Raw genomic sequence first — 14,391 nt, forward strand, 5'->3', positions numbered from 1 at the left:
AGAAAATGCTCCAAAGAATAGCAGTTTTACAACTTTATACATTAGAATCAAAAGAGGAGACGTCAGGGGGTTACATGAAATCTATTGCGGGTAGATTAGGGAGGCAGAAGAAAATAAAACAGCAAAATCTCTGGAATTGGATATAAAGTAAAAGACACTTCTTTTAGATTGGTGGGTGTAGGATAATTAACATTTATAGCACTTAGAGATGGTACGTGGGGAACAAGACAACAATGAGGGGTTCTGCGGTCTCCTGTCCTAGTGCGGGGAGTGGTCCCGAAAAAGGAGTTTACTCTGACACTGCAAGGGTTTGTTATTTTAGATGCAAAAGGACAATAGACAGGATCCCTTAAGGTAAAGGGTGACCTTTGTCAAGGAAACTAGAGCCCTAGGATGACTCATTTTTGGTTAGGAAGTTTGATGTTCACACTATCCTATGTGGCTATTTTTGGTTTCTGAGTATGTAGGACCTAAGCTTGTTAAGTTTGGCATGTTGCCCCTTTCTCAACCACATCAGTATCTACATAAAGCAAGGCAGAGCTTTAGAGAAGGAATAAGTGAGGATAAGATACTTCAAATGGTTTTGTATATTTACCTTGTTGTTTGTCATAAATTAGAAGTAATTTCAATCACTAGGCTATAAAAGTTGTATTAATAAGTGGAAATTGTTCAAGGAAAAAGATGAGCAAAATGTGGTTAAGATTTCCTTGGCCCTAATTATGATTCTTTCAGTCCAACCAGTGTGGCTCAATGGTTTAGCGCTGACCTATGAACCAGGAGGTCTCGGTTAGATTCCCGTGCCACCCAGGTGATCTGAGTCTCTCTTCATTATGGATGTTTCTACCTCTCTCCCTCTCCCTTTCTCTCTGAAGTCAATAAAAAAATAATAATATATAAACAAGGATTCAAAAAAGTTACATACATAAATTTTAACAAAAATGTGTCCTTTTAAGAAATTATTTTCTGCTGATACCGGTTTGGCTCAGTGGATAGAGCGTCGGTCTGCGGACTGGAAGGTCCCAGGTTTGATTCAGGTCAAGGACATGTACATTGGTTGCGGGCATATCCCTCGGTGGGGGGTGTGCAGGAGGCAGCTGGTCGATGTCTCTCTCTCTCTCATCGATGTTTTTAGCTCTCTATCCTTCTCCCTTCCTCTCTGTGAAAAATCAATAAAGTATATATTTTTTAAAAAAATTATTTTCTGCACATTTTAGAAAATATTTTTCATTGAAATCCCCCAAAATGTACTTGTCTTCAAAACCCTAGTCTTTGTTATACAGATAAACATATCAGTTTCACAATATAAGAATTTGTTTGCCTTTTAGAGAACTGTTTTAAAGACTTTTGACCATATTTTCCCATTTTTATATTTTATTCAAGTATCTAACTTTTGTTAGCTATGCTATTAAAATTTCAAATAGCAAACAATTAAAGATGACTTAATCGTTGCAAATTATATCCTTTTAAGAGTACTTGAAATATTTAAAGCATTCAAGTGTAAATGAAAAAAATAATTTTACAGTCAGCACTTTACTGACATGATTATCATCCCTTTCAATGAGAATAAACCAAATCTTAAAATACACATTTAGAGTTCATTATTCCCCATCTTAATTTCCTTTCATCTGAAACTCAGAAGCAATGTGTGTCCACTTTAGGGAAGATTTATATATGAAAAGTTTATTTTTAAAAAATAAACAATTTTAAATTTTACAATATTTTCCACTTCCAAGATTCTTTTAGATAGAGCAATATGTGCCTTGTGGTTTAAACAAGACCTGATTTATAAAATTTCCTTTAGTCCTACTTAGTAAAACACACAAAAACAAAGGTGAAATATTAATAACTATTAAGAAATCCAATGTGAAAGTGTAAAAAAAGAATACCAAAAAAGCAAAATATACCATTTATTGCAGTTACCTAAAATGGCCACTTTTAAAGTATACTAAGCAGCTTTCACTGAAATGTAATGTACTGGTTCATTTTACCAAGATTAAAACTATTCTATTAAAATATAGGCTCTGTGGACTAGGTTTATTTTTCCAAAAATTTTATCATCTGTACCAGGGATTGGCAAGTTTTTCCTTAAAAGATCAGAGAGTAAATATTTTAGGTCTGCAGGCCAGACAGTCTCATTGCTCAACTCTGCCACCACAGGAGGAAAGCAAGTGGCAGACACATCAATGAATGGGTATGCCTGTGACTGCAGTTTGATCACGCTGGGCTAAACAATGGATTTTGAATAAGAGACTAATTATATTTCAGGTACCATATTATAAATACATCATATATGGAAGTTAGGAAGAACAATATAGATGGATAGACGTCATTACGAAACATAAATTAAAATGTTCACAAGTAGGCCCTAGCCAAGTGGCTCAGTTGGTTGGAGTGTCATCCCATGCACCAAAAAGGTTGTGGGTTTGATTCATGGATGTTTCTCTCTCTCTCTCTCTCTCTCTCTCTCTCCCTCGCTCCCCTCCCCCTTCCTCACTCTCTAAACATCAATAAACGCATATCCTCAGGTGAGGATTAAAAAAAAAAAATGTTCACATTTACTTGCCAATCATAATTGATGGTAATAATGTTTACATAACAATTAAATACACTTTAATTCATTTTCATTCCATATTTTTTGGTGTGTTAATAGAATCAGACCAAACTCAGATAAACAGCAAAGTACCATGAGTGAGTACTCGGAGGCTAATCAATAACCATGAAATATGGTTTTGACATCTAAATATTTCTATACAATGAAAAAACTTTGATTTAATGGATCCCTAAAGAAAATATTAGATGTATATTTCAGATGTTGTTTTAAAATGTAATTGAATTGTTACAATTTTGAAGCTAAATGTGATTTGCTTTTGTTTTATTAGAAAAAATACTCAGCAAGGTCTACAATCATTGGTCAATTAAGAATGACTTACAAGAACATGAGGCAATAAAATAAAAAATACAGGTACAAACTATATATCTGAAACACTTCTATTTGGCAATTTTTTAACAAACCAAAATTTTAAAAGAACAAAGAAGATTGCAGATTACTTCCAGATACAGAATAAAGCAATTAATGAAGTGCTTAAGCAAAGAAAGAAAAACGGTAAGAAAACACACTGCTTTTCTTTTTAAAAATAAAATCACATTTGCTACAGATCATATGGATAATACCCTTATTAAACAACCATTCCAGAATGTCTTATAGTACCAGTGCTTTTATTTGCACTTCATTTCATTTTATATGACTCATTTCATGTATATAGCTCTTTACCCCATTGTTTACGAATAAAGTCCCCATAACTTTTATTTTAAAATATTTTAAAGTAAATGAGATATGACTTATGTATCATGAAACTTTCCCATTTTGGAACCAAAGGCTTAGTTCTATATTTTTGTCTATTCTTTAAAAATTTAGTGTAAAAACTGCTGGTTTTTATATCACTGTAGTAAAGTGAAAACTCCTCAATCAGGAGTATTTTCTGCAGTTTGACTGCATATAACCACATACTTTACAATATGTCCTTCCAACAGTAAGGAAATGATTGATTTCACAGTCACTGTCAGAAATGAGTGCCATAATTCTATTATGGGTATAGGTCCTCCCTCAAAGACTTTCTGGAAGGATGTTCAATGTGTTTTGTTCTTAAAGATATTAACAGTAGTACATAGTCCCTTTAAGTCTGCAAAAGACATTTATTGTTAAAGAAGGTGCTTTATTAACAATTCCTCTGGCAGCACTAGTGAATTACAATATCCTTCAATATTATTTCTACCCATAATATATACATTTAACTTTCATGCCTCTAGAAAAACATCTACAGTACATTTCATAATATAAAAATATATTACAAATCTGCTGAATTATTTACAAGCAATGTTCTATTATCTCTATGCAACATTTGTTTGATACAATACTAACAAGTTACACATATTTCCATTTCTGTAAGTTAAAAAAAAAATCCATATGGCTTCTTGCTTAACCAAGCAAGAAAGTGATTTTATTTTTTTTCAAAACCAACTTTGGTGCATAAAGGATTCAGTTTGACAACACTTAAAAAAAAATACAATTTTTCTTACGTTAAGAAAAAACTAATTAACCAAATGCTTTCCTCAGAAAAAAAAAAAATTAGAGGCTTATGTAGGTTAAAATGAAAATAGAGGATTATTAAAATATTTGAAATAAAGGTTTTTCAAAAACCGTTAACAGATTAGTTATATAGGTAAATATTAACATACTGTACTCCATGAGAAAACCCTAGTCCTGAATAGGGAGCCACCAGACATACGGCAACACTCTTTAACAGAAATTTGCAGCCCTAATTCGAAAGACGAATATTTAGTTGATTGCAAATGTCGTTCACTGTTTGCTTAAATACAAATTGAACACTTTTCTTATCAGAGTTCTGCAAAAGAACACAAATGGCAACCAATCACATCTATTTATAATTGATAATTTTCATTGCCTATTATGTCCTAATATGACTTCAAATCAATAGACACTGTCAAGATAAATATCCTCACAGTGCTTTTGGTATTTGTATGGGCACACGTTGTAATTGTTTTTCTTTCCAATATAAACTACTGCAATCACTAAAGGGGGAAAAAAAGCAGCTTAAAGCAGCAAGCATGCAAAGCCTTTAAGAAGCTGTTCCACTAAGTTGCCAAAAGAGTGTTTGCTCAGTCTCCCACAGTACCATTCCATGAAAATGTGGACATACAGTAATATATTAATATATTCCACAGAAGAGCCTACTTCATTCACAGAATGTTTACACTAAGCATAAATATTATTCTAAATATTGGATTAAAAAAGAGGAAGGGGGTTGAGTCTAATGTGCAACTTTTACTAAACCCATTGTCAGTGACTAAGACTGCAGGTGTCCCCGCTTGTTTGCTTTTTATGTATTTATTTATTTTTTACCTCTTCAACCTCTTCTGCGGCATTGTTCTAGAAAAAGAGAAAAAGGAATATTCTTTTATTCAACTGTATCAAAAACACATTAAGTCATTCAAGAGACATTAAAAATATTTATAAAATACAGGCAATGTGATGATCATTGATGATCATTAAAATTTATTTCCAAAGCATTCACACATAATGAATGCAAATTTAGTTACATAGTTTAGCCTTTTAATTAATCCTTTTTATACATTTTAACCAACTAGTACTATGGAAACTAATGTTTAAAATCTCAAATAAATAGGTTCCTTTTAGTCTTTTTAAGATATTTTTAGAAGGTTTGCTATGCTTTCATTCTGAAATGTGCATAAACAAATTATTTCTCATAAAACTAGTTAGAATAACTGCTTTTCCCCCCTTTACTTAATTTCACAAGTTTTCCCTACCAAAATCCAAAACATTGTTAATGCTATACCACAATAAATTTATTACTCTGTACCACTTTAGGGTAAATAATTCTAACTTTCAGAATAGCAGAAGCATGAAATTTTAGACTCAAAATTAAATGTTAAGATTAAGGTAGTTAAAAAAAAATAACTCCACAGAAGTACCTATATGTGTTAAGAACATCTTCATTACCCAAAAATGTAATCAGTAAGTACTGTAGAATTACAATGAGAACATGCAATTCCTATGCACTTATAACATCATCGGTTCTGAGCATGAATGATTTTTTTAAGTCACTTTCACTATAATATCTAAATTGCTTCCTATAGAGCACAAGAATGGGGGGTTGGGGGGAGCTAGTTCTTTGAGAAAGGAGACCCTTAGAGAGGGGGAAGTAGAAGGCAGGGCAGAAACACTGAAGTTAGTCTTAATCATGTAATTAAGATTCATGTCCCTTTGTCAACTCTCTGCTTAGGAGATGTTTACAACCAGTTGTAATAGCAGGGTGGCTCTCCCAAAATATCACTCTTTTAGAATGCTAATTTTAATTACTCCCTTCAAAGAGTAGGCAGAAATAACCTTAAATTAGGTAACAGTAAATAAACAATACTGAATTATTTCTTAAACTAGAGGCCCAGTGCATGAAATTCGTGCAAGGGGGGGGGGGGGGGGGGGGAGAACGGGAGTCCCCTCAGCCCAGCCTGCACCCTCTCCAATCTGGGAACCCTCGGGGGATGTCCGACTGCCGGTTCAGGATCGGCGCTAAACCAGCAGTTGGACATCCCTCTCACAATCCGGGATAGCTGGCTCCTAACCACTCACCTGCCTGCCTGCCTGATTGCCCCTAACTGCTCCCCTGCCAGCCTGATCATCCCTAACTGTCTCTGCCTGCCAGGCTGATCGCCCCTAAGTACCCCCCCCCGCCAGCCTGGTCACCCCCAAAAGCCCCTCCCTGCCAGCATGGTAGATCCCAACTCCCCACCCCCACCCCCACCCCGCCGGCCTGGTCGCACCTTACTGCCCCCCCCAGCCAGCCTGGTCACCTCAACTGCCCCCCTCTGCCAACCTGGTCACCCCTCACTGCACCCCCCTGCCGGCCTGGTCTCCCCCAATTGCCCCCCCACACTGGCCTGGTTGCCCCCTCACTGCCCCCCCCCTGCCAGCCTGATCGCCCCCAACTGCCCTCCCCTGAAGGCCTGGACTCCCCCTCTTCCCCCCTGGTGGCCTGGTCACCCCTATCTGCCTTCCCCTGCTGGCCTGATTGCCCACAACTACCCTCCCCTGCTGGCCATCTTGTGGCAGCCATCTTGTGCAAGGGCGTGAGGGTCAATTTGCATATTACCTCTTTATTATATAGGACTAGAGGCCCGGTGCACGAAATTCATGCATGGGAGGGTCCCTCAGCCCAGCCTGCACCCTCTCCAATCTGGGACCCCTCGAGGGATGTCCGACTCCCAGTTGATCGGGCCTAAACAGACAGTCAGAAATCCCTCTCACAATCCAGGACTGCTGGATCCCAACTGCTCGCCTGCCTGCCTTCCTGATTGTCCCTAACCGCTTCTGCCTACCAGCCTGATCACCCCCTAATCACTCCCCTGCCAGCCTGATTGATGCCTAACGGCTCCCCTGACAGCCTGTTTGCCCCTAACTGCCGTCCCCTGCAGGCCTGGTCACCCCTAACTGCTCTCCCCTGCCAGCCTGGTGACCCCCAACTGCTCTCCACTGCAGGCCTGGGTCCCCCCCATTTGCCCTACCCTGCATGCCCGGTCACCCCCAACTTCCCTCCTCTACCGGCCTGGCCCCTCCCAACTGCCGTCCCCTGCTGGCCATTTTGGGGTAGACATCTTGTGTCCACATAGGGGCAGCCATCTCGTGTGTTGGAGTGATGGTCAATCTGCATATTATGCTTTTATTAGATAGGATAGAGGCCTGGTGCATGGGTGGGGGCCAGCTGGTTTGCCCTGAAGAGTATCCCGGATCAGGGTGGGGGTTCCCTTAGGGTGTGGGGCGGCCTGGGTGAAGGGCCTGTGGTGGTTTGCAGGCCGGCCAAGCCCCCTGGCAACTCAAACAGAGGCCCTGGTATCTGGAATTTATTTACCTTCTACAATTGAAACTTTGCAGCCTAGAGCGGAGCCAAGCCTCCTGCTGCTCGGCCAGCAGCCCTTTCTATTGGGATTGATGTATCTTCTATAATTGAAACTTTGTAGTCTGGAGCGGAAGCCTAGGCCAGCCAGGGCTGCAGAAGCTTTGCTTCCTCCGTTGCCAGGGGCAACCCTTGCCTCCTGCTCTTTCTAGCTCAGTGGCTGCCACCATTTCTGTTTGGATTTGTTTACCTTCTATAATTGAAACTTTGTAGCCTTGAGTGGAGGCTTAGGCCGGCAATGGCAGGTGGAAAGCTTGACTTCCTTTGTTACCAGGGAAACCCAAGCCTCCCTCCTGCTCTCTGTGGCTGTAGCCATCTTGGTTGGGTTTATTTGCATATTTGCTCCTGATTGGCTTATGGGTGTGGCTTGTGGGCATGGCAGAGTTAGGGTCAATTTGCATATCACTCTTTTATTAGGTAGGATTATTAGCATAGATAGTGACTTTTCTGTATTTTCAGTGGTGGATTTACCTCAATCTTCTTCCTTAAGATATTTCATTGTTCTCTATACCAGTTAATTTCTTGATAACCCAGCTAGGTCCACAAAAACAAGGTTTTACTGAACTTAGCACTTTCACCAAAAGATATTTTAAAATTTATTTTTGGAGTAGGAAAAACTGAGTCTCAGTGTTTCCACATGGCAAGGCCCATTATGTTAGAATTTCATTCTCAGAAGATGTCTCAAATTATAGAAATCCTATTGCATTGACTAACATTCCAAAAAGCGTTGTCATGGAATGAACTGAACCTTCAAAGTGTTAATTACTTCAAAATCTGGCACACTCTCCTTCTGATAACTAAAATTCACATTTGAGATTATCCTGAATTTTTATATGTCCTCTTATTCTTATCCAACATATTCCTATTATAAAATACATATTTAATTAAAATTTATTTTAAAAAATAGAAATTTTATTCATTAAGAGTGCCTTTAGCCAGGCTGGTGTGGCTCAGTGGTTGAGCATCAACCTATGCCAGGACATCACGGTTCAATTCCCAGTCAGGGCACATACCAGGGTTATAGGCTCAATCCCGTGTGTGTGTGTGTGTGTGTGTGTGTGTGTGTGTGTGTGTGTGTACTGGTTTCTATCTCTCTCCTTCTACCTCTCTGAAATCAATTAAAAAATATTTTTTAAAAGAGTGCCTTTAAAGCATTTTCATCATTTTTTAAAATATATTTTTATTGATTTCTGAGAGGGAGAGGGAGAGGGAGAGAGAGAGATAGAAACATCAATGATGAGAGAGAATCATTGAATGGCTGCCTCCTGCATGCACCAACTGTGGAATGAGCCCACAACCCCAGCATATGCCCTTGACCGGAATCGAACTTGGGACCTTTCAATCCACATGCCGATGCTCTATCCACTGAGCCAAACCAGCTAGGGCTCACCACTTTTGAAATTACCCGAGTGTATGTCATTTGGGTAGAGGCAGTATTAAGTTCAGTCACATAATATCTGTGTAACTTTGGGCAAGGTCTCGCTTCAGTTTTCTAATCTGTAAAACAGAGACAGTGACACCTATTTCAAAGGGCTGCTGTGTGAGTAAAGAATATGTAAAGCACTTAGCAAAGTGACTCAGCACATAGTCAGAAATGTTGCATCTCTTTTCCCCACCTCTAACCCACCCCATACCTTCATAAGCACAGCACACTAAAAGAAAGGTCAAATCAGAAAATTATTAGAAATGTAAACAATGGGAGCTACCTCTTAAAAACAAACAGTACTATATTGTCTTTCTCAATTCTGTAATTTATAAATCTTTGTGATGTAACTGCCATACAGAAAGCTAGAGAAAACAAGATTATGCTTGGTACTGAATTCAGTACTTAAAAAATAAATCCTAACCTTACACCCAATAATTAGAAAGATTTAAAGATTATAATTCAGAAAGTAACATCAAATCAACAATTAAATTACCTGTATATGTTTGGGTCCAAAAGCAAGGCAGTATCTTTGGGTAGCTTGGACAAATGAACTACTTTAGTTTTTAATTGATGTCGCTCACTTTCATTCACCCACACGTCAGGCAGACTATAAATTAAAAAACAAGCCATACATAAAATAACATTAATTTAAAATTTACCCCTCATTTACCTTCATATTACCCAACCATTTCTGCTAGTTTGACAGGGCTGCCTAGGTTAACAAGCTTCTCATAAGCCAAATGAACTCAACAATCTAGGTAGTGGGATGAGGAGAAATAGCAGGGTGAAATTTTAGGCACAAATTTGGGATGCATTAGGAATTTTTGGTGGCCAAGTCATAGCAAACTTAGAATACACTGCCTGTCCTTTAGCTTGCTGAGTGAAATTCACATTTGAGCTTGACATGATGGAAATTTGACACTGAGTTTCTTCATGAAGAAATAAGAAATAAAAAACACCACCAAATTCCACTTTTTAAAAAATTCACATGTAATCAAAATTCCAAAATCAAAGAAATGTAATCCTATAAAGAAATTCAAATAAAAGCACTTTGATGGTTGGACTGATCAATTTCCAGAACACTGAGAATACAGACATTTAAATATATATTTTTAAAGAAACTACAGGGTTGGCAAAAGCAGGTTTATAGTTGTTCATGTGAAAAATAATATAATATAAACCTACTTTTGTTCTACCCTGTATATTTATGACCTTAATATATAAAAATAGCTCTTACAAATTAGTATGAAAGAGGTGAACATTCATTAGGGATAGAGGGACAGGGTAGACAAAGCACACTAACGATCAATTTACCAAAGAAATGAACAGTTTAAAAATGATCTTACTGCCCTAGCTGAAGGGTCCCGGGTTCAATTCCAATCAAGGCATGAACCTCAGTTGCAGGCTCGAGCCCCAGCCCTGGTGCAGGAGGCAACCAATTGATGTCTCTCTCTCACATCCATGTTTCTTTCTCTGTCTCTCCTCCCTTCACTCTCTCTAGAAATCAATGGGAAAATATTCTCAGGTGAGAATTAACAAACAAACAACAAAAAATAAAAATAATCTTACTTGTAATCAAAGAAATGAAAAATTTAAGAATGTAATAGCCAGTGTTGATAATAAAGAGAAAAAAGCTCTCTAATGTAGTAGATGGGATTAGAAATTGCTAAAAACTCAGGAGAGCAATACTTATCAAAAACTGTAACATTTTGCATAGTTTGTATATTAGTAGACTTTAGAATATCTTTATTTAACAGTAAAGAAAAATGGGTAACTTCAATGTTCAGCAAAAAAACAGCTCAGCCAAAACCGGTTTGGCTCAGTGGATGGAGCGTCAGTCTGCGGACTGAGGAGTCCCGGGTTTGATTCCGGTCAGGGGCGTGTACATTGGTTGCAGGCACATCCCCAGTGGGGGGGGGTGCAGGAGGCAGCTGATCGATGTTTCTCTCTCATCGGTGTTTCTAGCTCTCTGTCCCTCTCCTTTCCTCTCTGTAAAAAATCAATAAAATATATTAAAAAAAAAAAACAGCTCATTAAATACATTTTACAGGGCCATGTATTTATTTTTTTAATAACTTTTTATTGATTTTTAGATAGAGATAAAGGAAGTGGGAGAGAAACAACAATCGACTGGCTGTTTCCTACATGTACCCTAGTGATCAAGCCTGAACCCCAGACATATGCCCTGACCAGGAATTGAACTGGTGACCTCTTGGTGCACAGGACATCACTCAATCCACTGAGCCACACAAGTCGGGCTTCAGGGCCATTTAACAATGTCTTACAACAGTCAGAGAAAGGCAAGTACCATATGATTTCACTCATGTGGAATCTAATTAATAAAATAAATTAACAAACAAAACAGAAACAGAGGTGGGTTGCCAGGCTGTGTGAAAAAGGTGAAGAGATTAAGCAAAAAACAAAAACACACACACATACAACACTCATAGATACAAACAACAGCATGGAAATTCCCAGGGGTGAATGGGAGAGGGTATAAATGGTGATATAAGGGGACTTGACTTGGGGTGGTGAACACATAATACAATATACATAGACATGATGTACACTAGAATTGTACACCTGAAACCTATATAATTTTATTAACCAATGTTACCCCAATAAATTCAATTTTTAAAAACTATTCAAAAAATGCATTTTAAGTTCTTTAAGTAGGAGTGGAATTAGTAGGACGATGAATGTATGTTTAAGAATTGTATAGATTTAAATAAAAAATGGAGACAAAGAGATTAACTGAAGAACTTATATGCATAACCCACATATGCGTAATCCATGGACACAGACAATAGTGCAATGAAGGCCTGGGGGAGGGGAGAACTGGATGGAGAGGGTCCATAAGGAAAGAAAGAGGATATCTATAATACTTTCAAAAATAAAGATAATTTTTTTAATTATTATTTTTAAAATGTCCTATAGTTTAATTTCCATAAAACCTAAAAGGGGGAGAAACCAAGATGGCGGCATAGGTAAACACCTAAACTGCTGCCTTGCACAAAAATTTCAAAACTACAACTAAAAGGCAAAACGGACATCATCCAGAACCACAGGAAGGCTGGCTGAGTGGAAATTCTGCAACTAGAAGGAAAGAGAAAAGCACACTGAGACTCAGAGGAGCTGCAGGAGGCAGAGGTACTGAGATGCACGCGGAGAGGACTGGCAATTGAGTGTGCATCTGGCTTTCTCTAGCGGGAGGGAGACAAAAGCTCCCGACTGCGCTGAACTCCAGTTCTAGGCGAGACTCTGGGGGCCCACACTCATACAGGGTGAAACTGGACTGTCGAGAAAGAGAAAAGCACACTGAGACTCAGAGGAACTGTGGGAAGGCAGAGGTCCCGAGGCGTGCGCGCACAGAGAGGGCGGGCAACTGAGTACGTGGCTGGCTTTCTCAAGCGGGAGGGAGACAAAAGTTCCCAACTGCACTGAACTCCAGTTCCGGGCGAGACTCTGGGGACCCAGACTCATTCGGGGAGAAACTGAACTGTCTGGCAGCGGGCAGAACTCGAGGGTGGCTTTCTCTCAGAGGTACTTGCAGCGATTACCACGGGATACTGAGACACACAGGGGCCTATCAGGGTAGGGCTAACGGGAAACCAATGCTGTCTGCTCTGCCCCGAGACTCCGCCCCATCTAAGCTGAGCACAGAGGCTTTAGCAGGTCTGTCTCATAAGGATGTCTCCAGCACAGAAGTTCTCCCAACGTAGACAAAGCTGATCCTCACAGCCAATTGGCCTGGAGGTCAATTCCTCCCAGTGATACCAACAACAATCAAGGCTTAACTACAACAAGACTGTAGACACAGCCCACAAAGGGGGGCACCAAGAGTGTCTACCTCAGGTAACTGGGGAGGCTGAGCCACTGGGCCTTATAGGACACCTAGCACACAAAGCCACTCTATCAACTCAGGGAAGCAGCCAAAATGCAGAGACAAAGAAACAGATCACAAATGAAAGAAATGGAAGAAAGCAAACAACTGAATATAGAGTTCAAAACCACGGTTATAAGGTTTTTCAAGAATTTCCTAGAAAAGGCCGATAAATTTAGCGAGACCCTCAAGGATATGAAAAAAGATCAACTAGAAATTAAGCATACACTGACTGAAATAAAAAATATTATAGCAGACTAGAGGATCAAAAGAATCAAGACAAAGATTTGAAATACAAAGAAGCAAAAAACACTCAACCGGAAAAGCAAAAAGCAAAAAGAATCCAAAATATGCAGATAGTGTAAGGAGCCTCTGGAACAACTTCAAGCGTACCAACATCAGAATTATAGGGGTGCCAGAAGAAGAGAGAGAGCAAGATACTGAAAACCTATCTGAAGAAATAATGACTGAAAACTTCACCCACCTGGTGAAAGAAATAGACTTACAAGTCCAGGAAGCGCACAGAACCCCAAACAAAAGGAATCCAAAGAGGACCACACCAAGACACATCATAATTAAAATGCCAAGAACAAAAGACAAAGAGAGAATATTAAAAGCAGCAAGAGAAAAACAGTTACCTACAAGGGAGCATCCATACGACTGTCAGCGGATTTCTCAACAGAAACTATGCAGGCCAGACGGAGTGGCAAGAAATATTCAGTGATGAATAGCAAGAACCTACAACCAAGATTCCTCTACCCAACAAAGCTATCATTCGGAATTGAAGGGCAGATAAAGAGCTTCACATATAAGAAAAAGCTAAAGAAGTTCATCACCACCAAACCAGTATTATATGAAATGCTGAAAGGTATTCTTTAAGAAGAGGAATAAAAAGGTAAAGATAAAAATTATGAACAACAAATACATATCTATCAACAAGTGAATCTAAAAATCAAGTGAATTAAAAAAATCTGATGAATAGAATAAACTGGTGAATATAATAGAATCAGGGGCATAGAAAGGGAGTGGACTAACAATTCTCGGGGGGAAAGGGGTATGCGGGAAGAGACTGGACAAAAACCGTACACCTATGGATGAGGACAGTGGGGGGGAGGGGGTAAGGGCAGAGGGTGGGGTGGGAAGCGGGTGGAGGGGAACTATGGGGGGGGGAAAAGAGGAATAATTGTAATAATCTGAACAATAAAGATTTATTAAATTAAAAAATAAATAAAAAATAAAAGAGAAAAAAAACTGAAAGGGAAGGAGGAGAAAGTGGTGGAAAATATGTTCTACATTAACATAAGCTTACTAGTCACAGGATTTTAAAAAAAACTAAATAGAAAAAAAGTTGAACTGCAGAGAGGAACCAAGATGGCGGCAAAGGTAAACAACTGCCGCCTCGCACAACAATTTCAAAACTACAACTAAAAGACAAAACGTCTACCACCCAGAACCATGGGAAAGCTGGCTGAGTGGAAGATTTACAACTAAGAAAAGAGAAAGGAGTACAAACGCTGAAAAGCTGAGGTACGGAGGCACGTGAATCGGGCTGGTGGCGGGCGACTGGGCGCGTGGCTTTTTTTTCAACCCGA

General features: G+C 39.1%; 1 protein-coding gene across 3 annotated transcripts in view; it reads right to left on the reverse strand.

Annotated features, from left to right (window-relative positions):
- Nucleotides 1–14,391, reverse strand: part of AEBP2 (AE binding protein 2) — an 80,189-nt gene that overhangs the window by 11,330 nt on the left and 54,468 nt on the right. Inside the window, exons 7-9 of one of the 3 annotated variants that reach the window (XM_028144568.2) lie at nucleotides 9,410–9,523; nucleotides 4,922–4,948; nucleotides 2,856–4,403 (exon numbers count right to left, since the gene is read on the reverse strand). In XM_028144568.2, the coding sequence (XP_028000369.2) occupies nucleotides 4,358–4,403; nucleotides 4,922–4,948; nucleotides 9,410–9,523 (187 nt within the window). In that variant the 3' untranslated portion in view covers nucleotides 2,856–4,357. Of the gene's footprint in view, nucleotides 1–2,855; nucleotides 4,404–4,921; nucleotides 4,949–9,409; nucleotides 9,524–10,711; nucleotides 10,906–14,391 lie in introns of those variants that run through there. The other 2 variants (XM_054719233.1, XM_054719234.1) reach the window with 2 other exon arrangements.

This window comes from Eptesicus fuscus, chromosome 7, assembly GCF_027574615.1.
Source record: "Eptesicus fuscus isolate TK198812 chromosome 7, DD_ASM_mEF_20220401, whole genome shotgun sequence".
Taxonomy (NCBI): domain Eukaryota; kingdom Metazoa; phylum Chordata; class Mammalia; order Chiroptera; family Vespertilionidae; genus Eptesicus; species Eptesicus fuscus.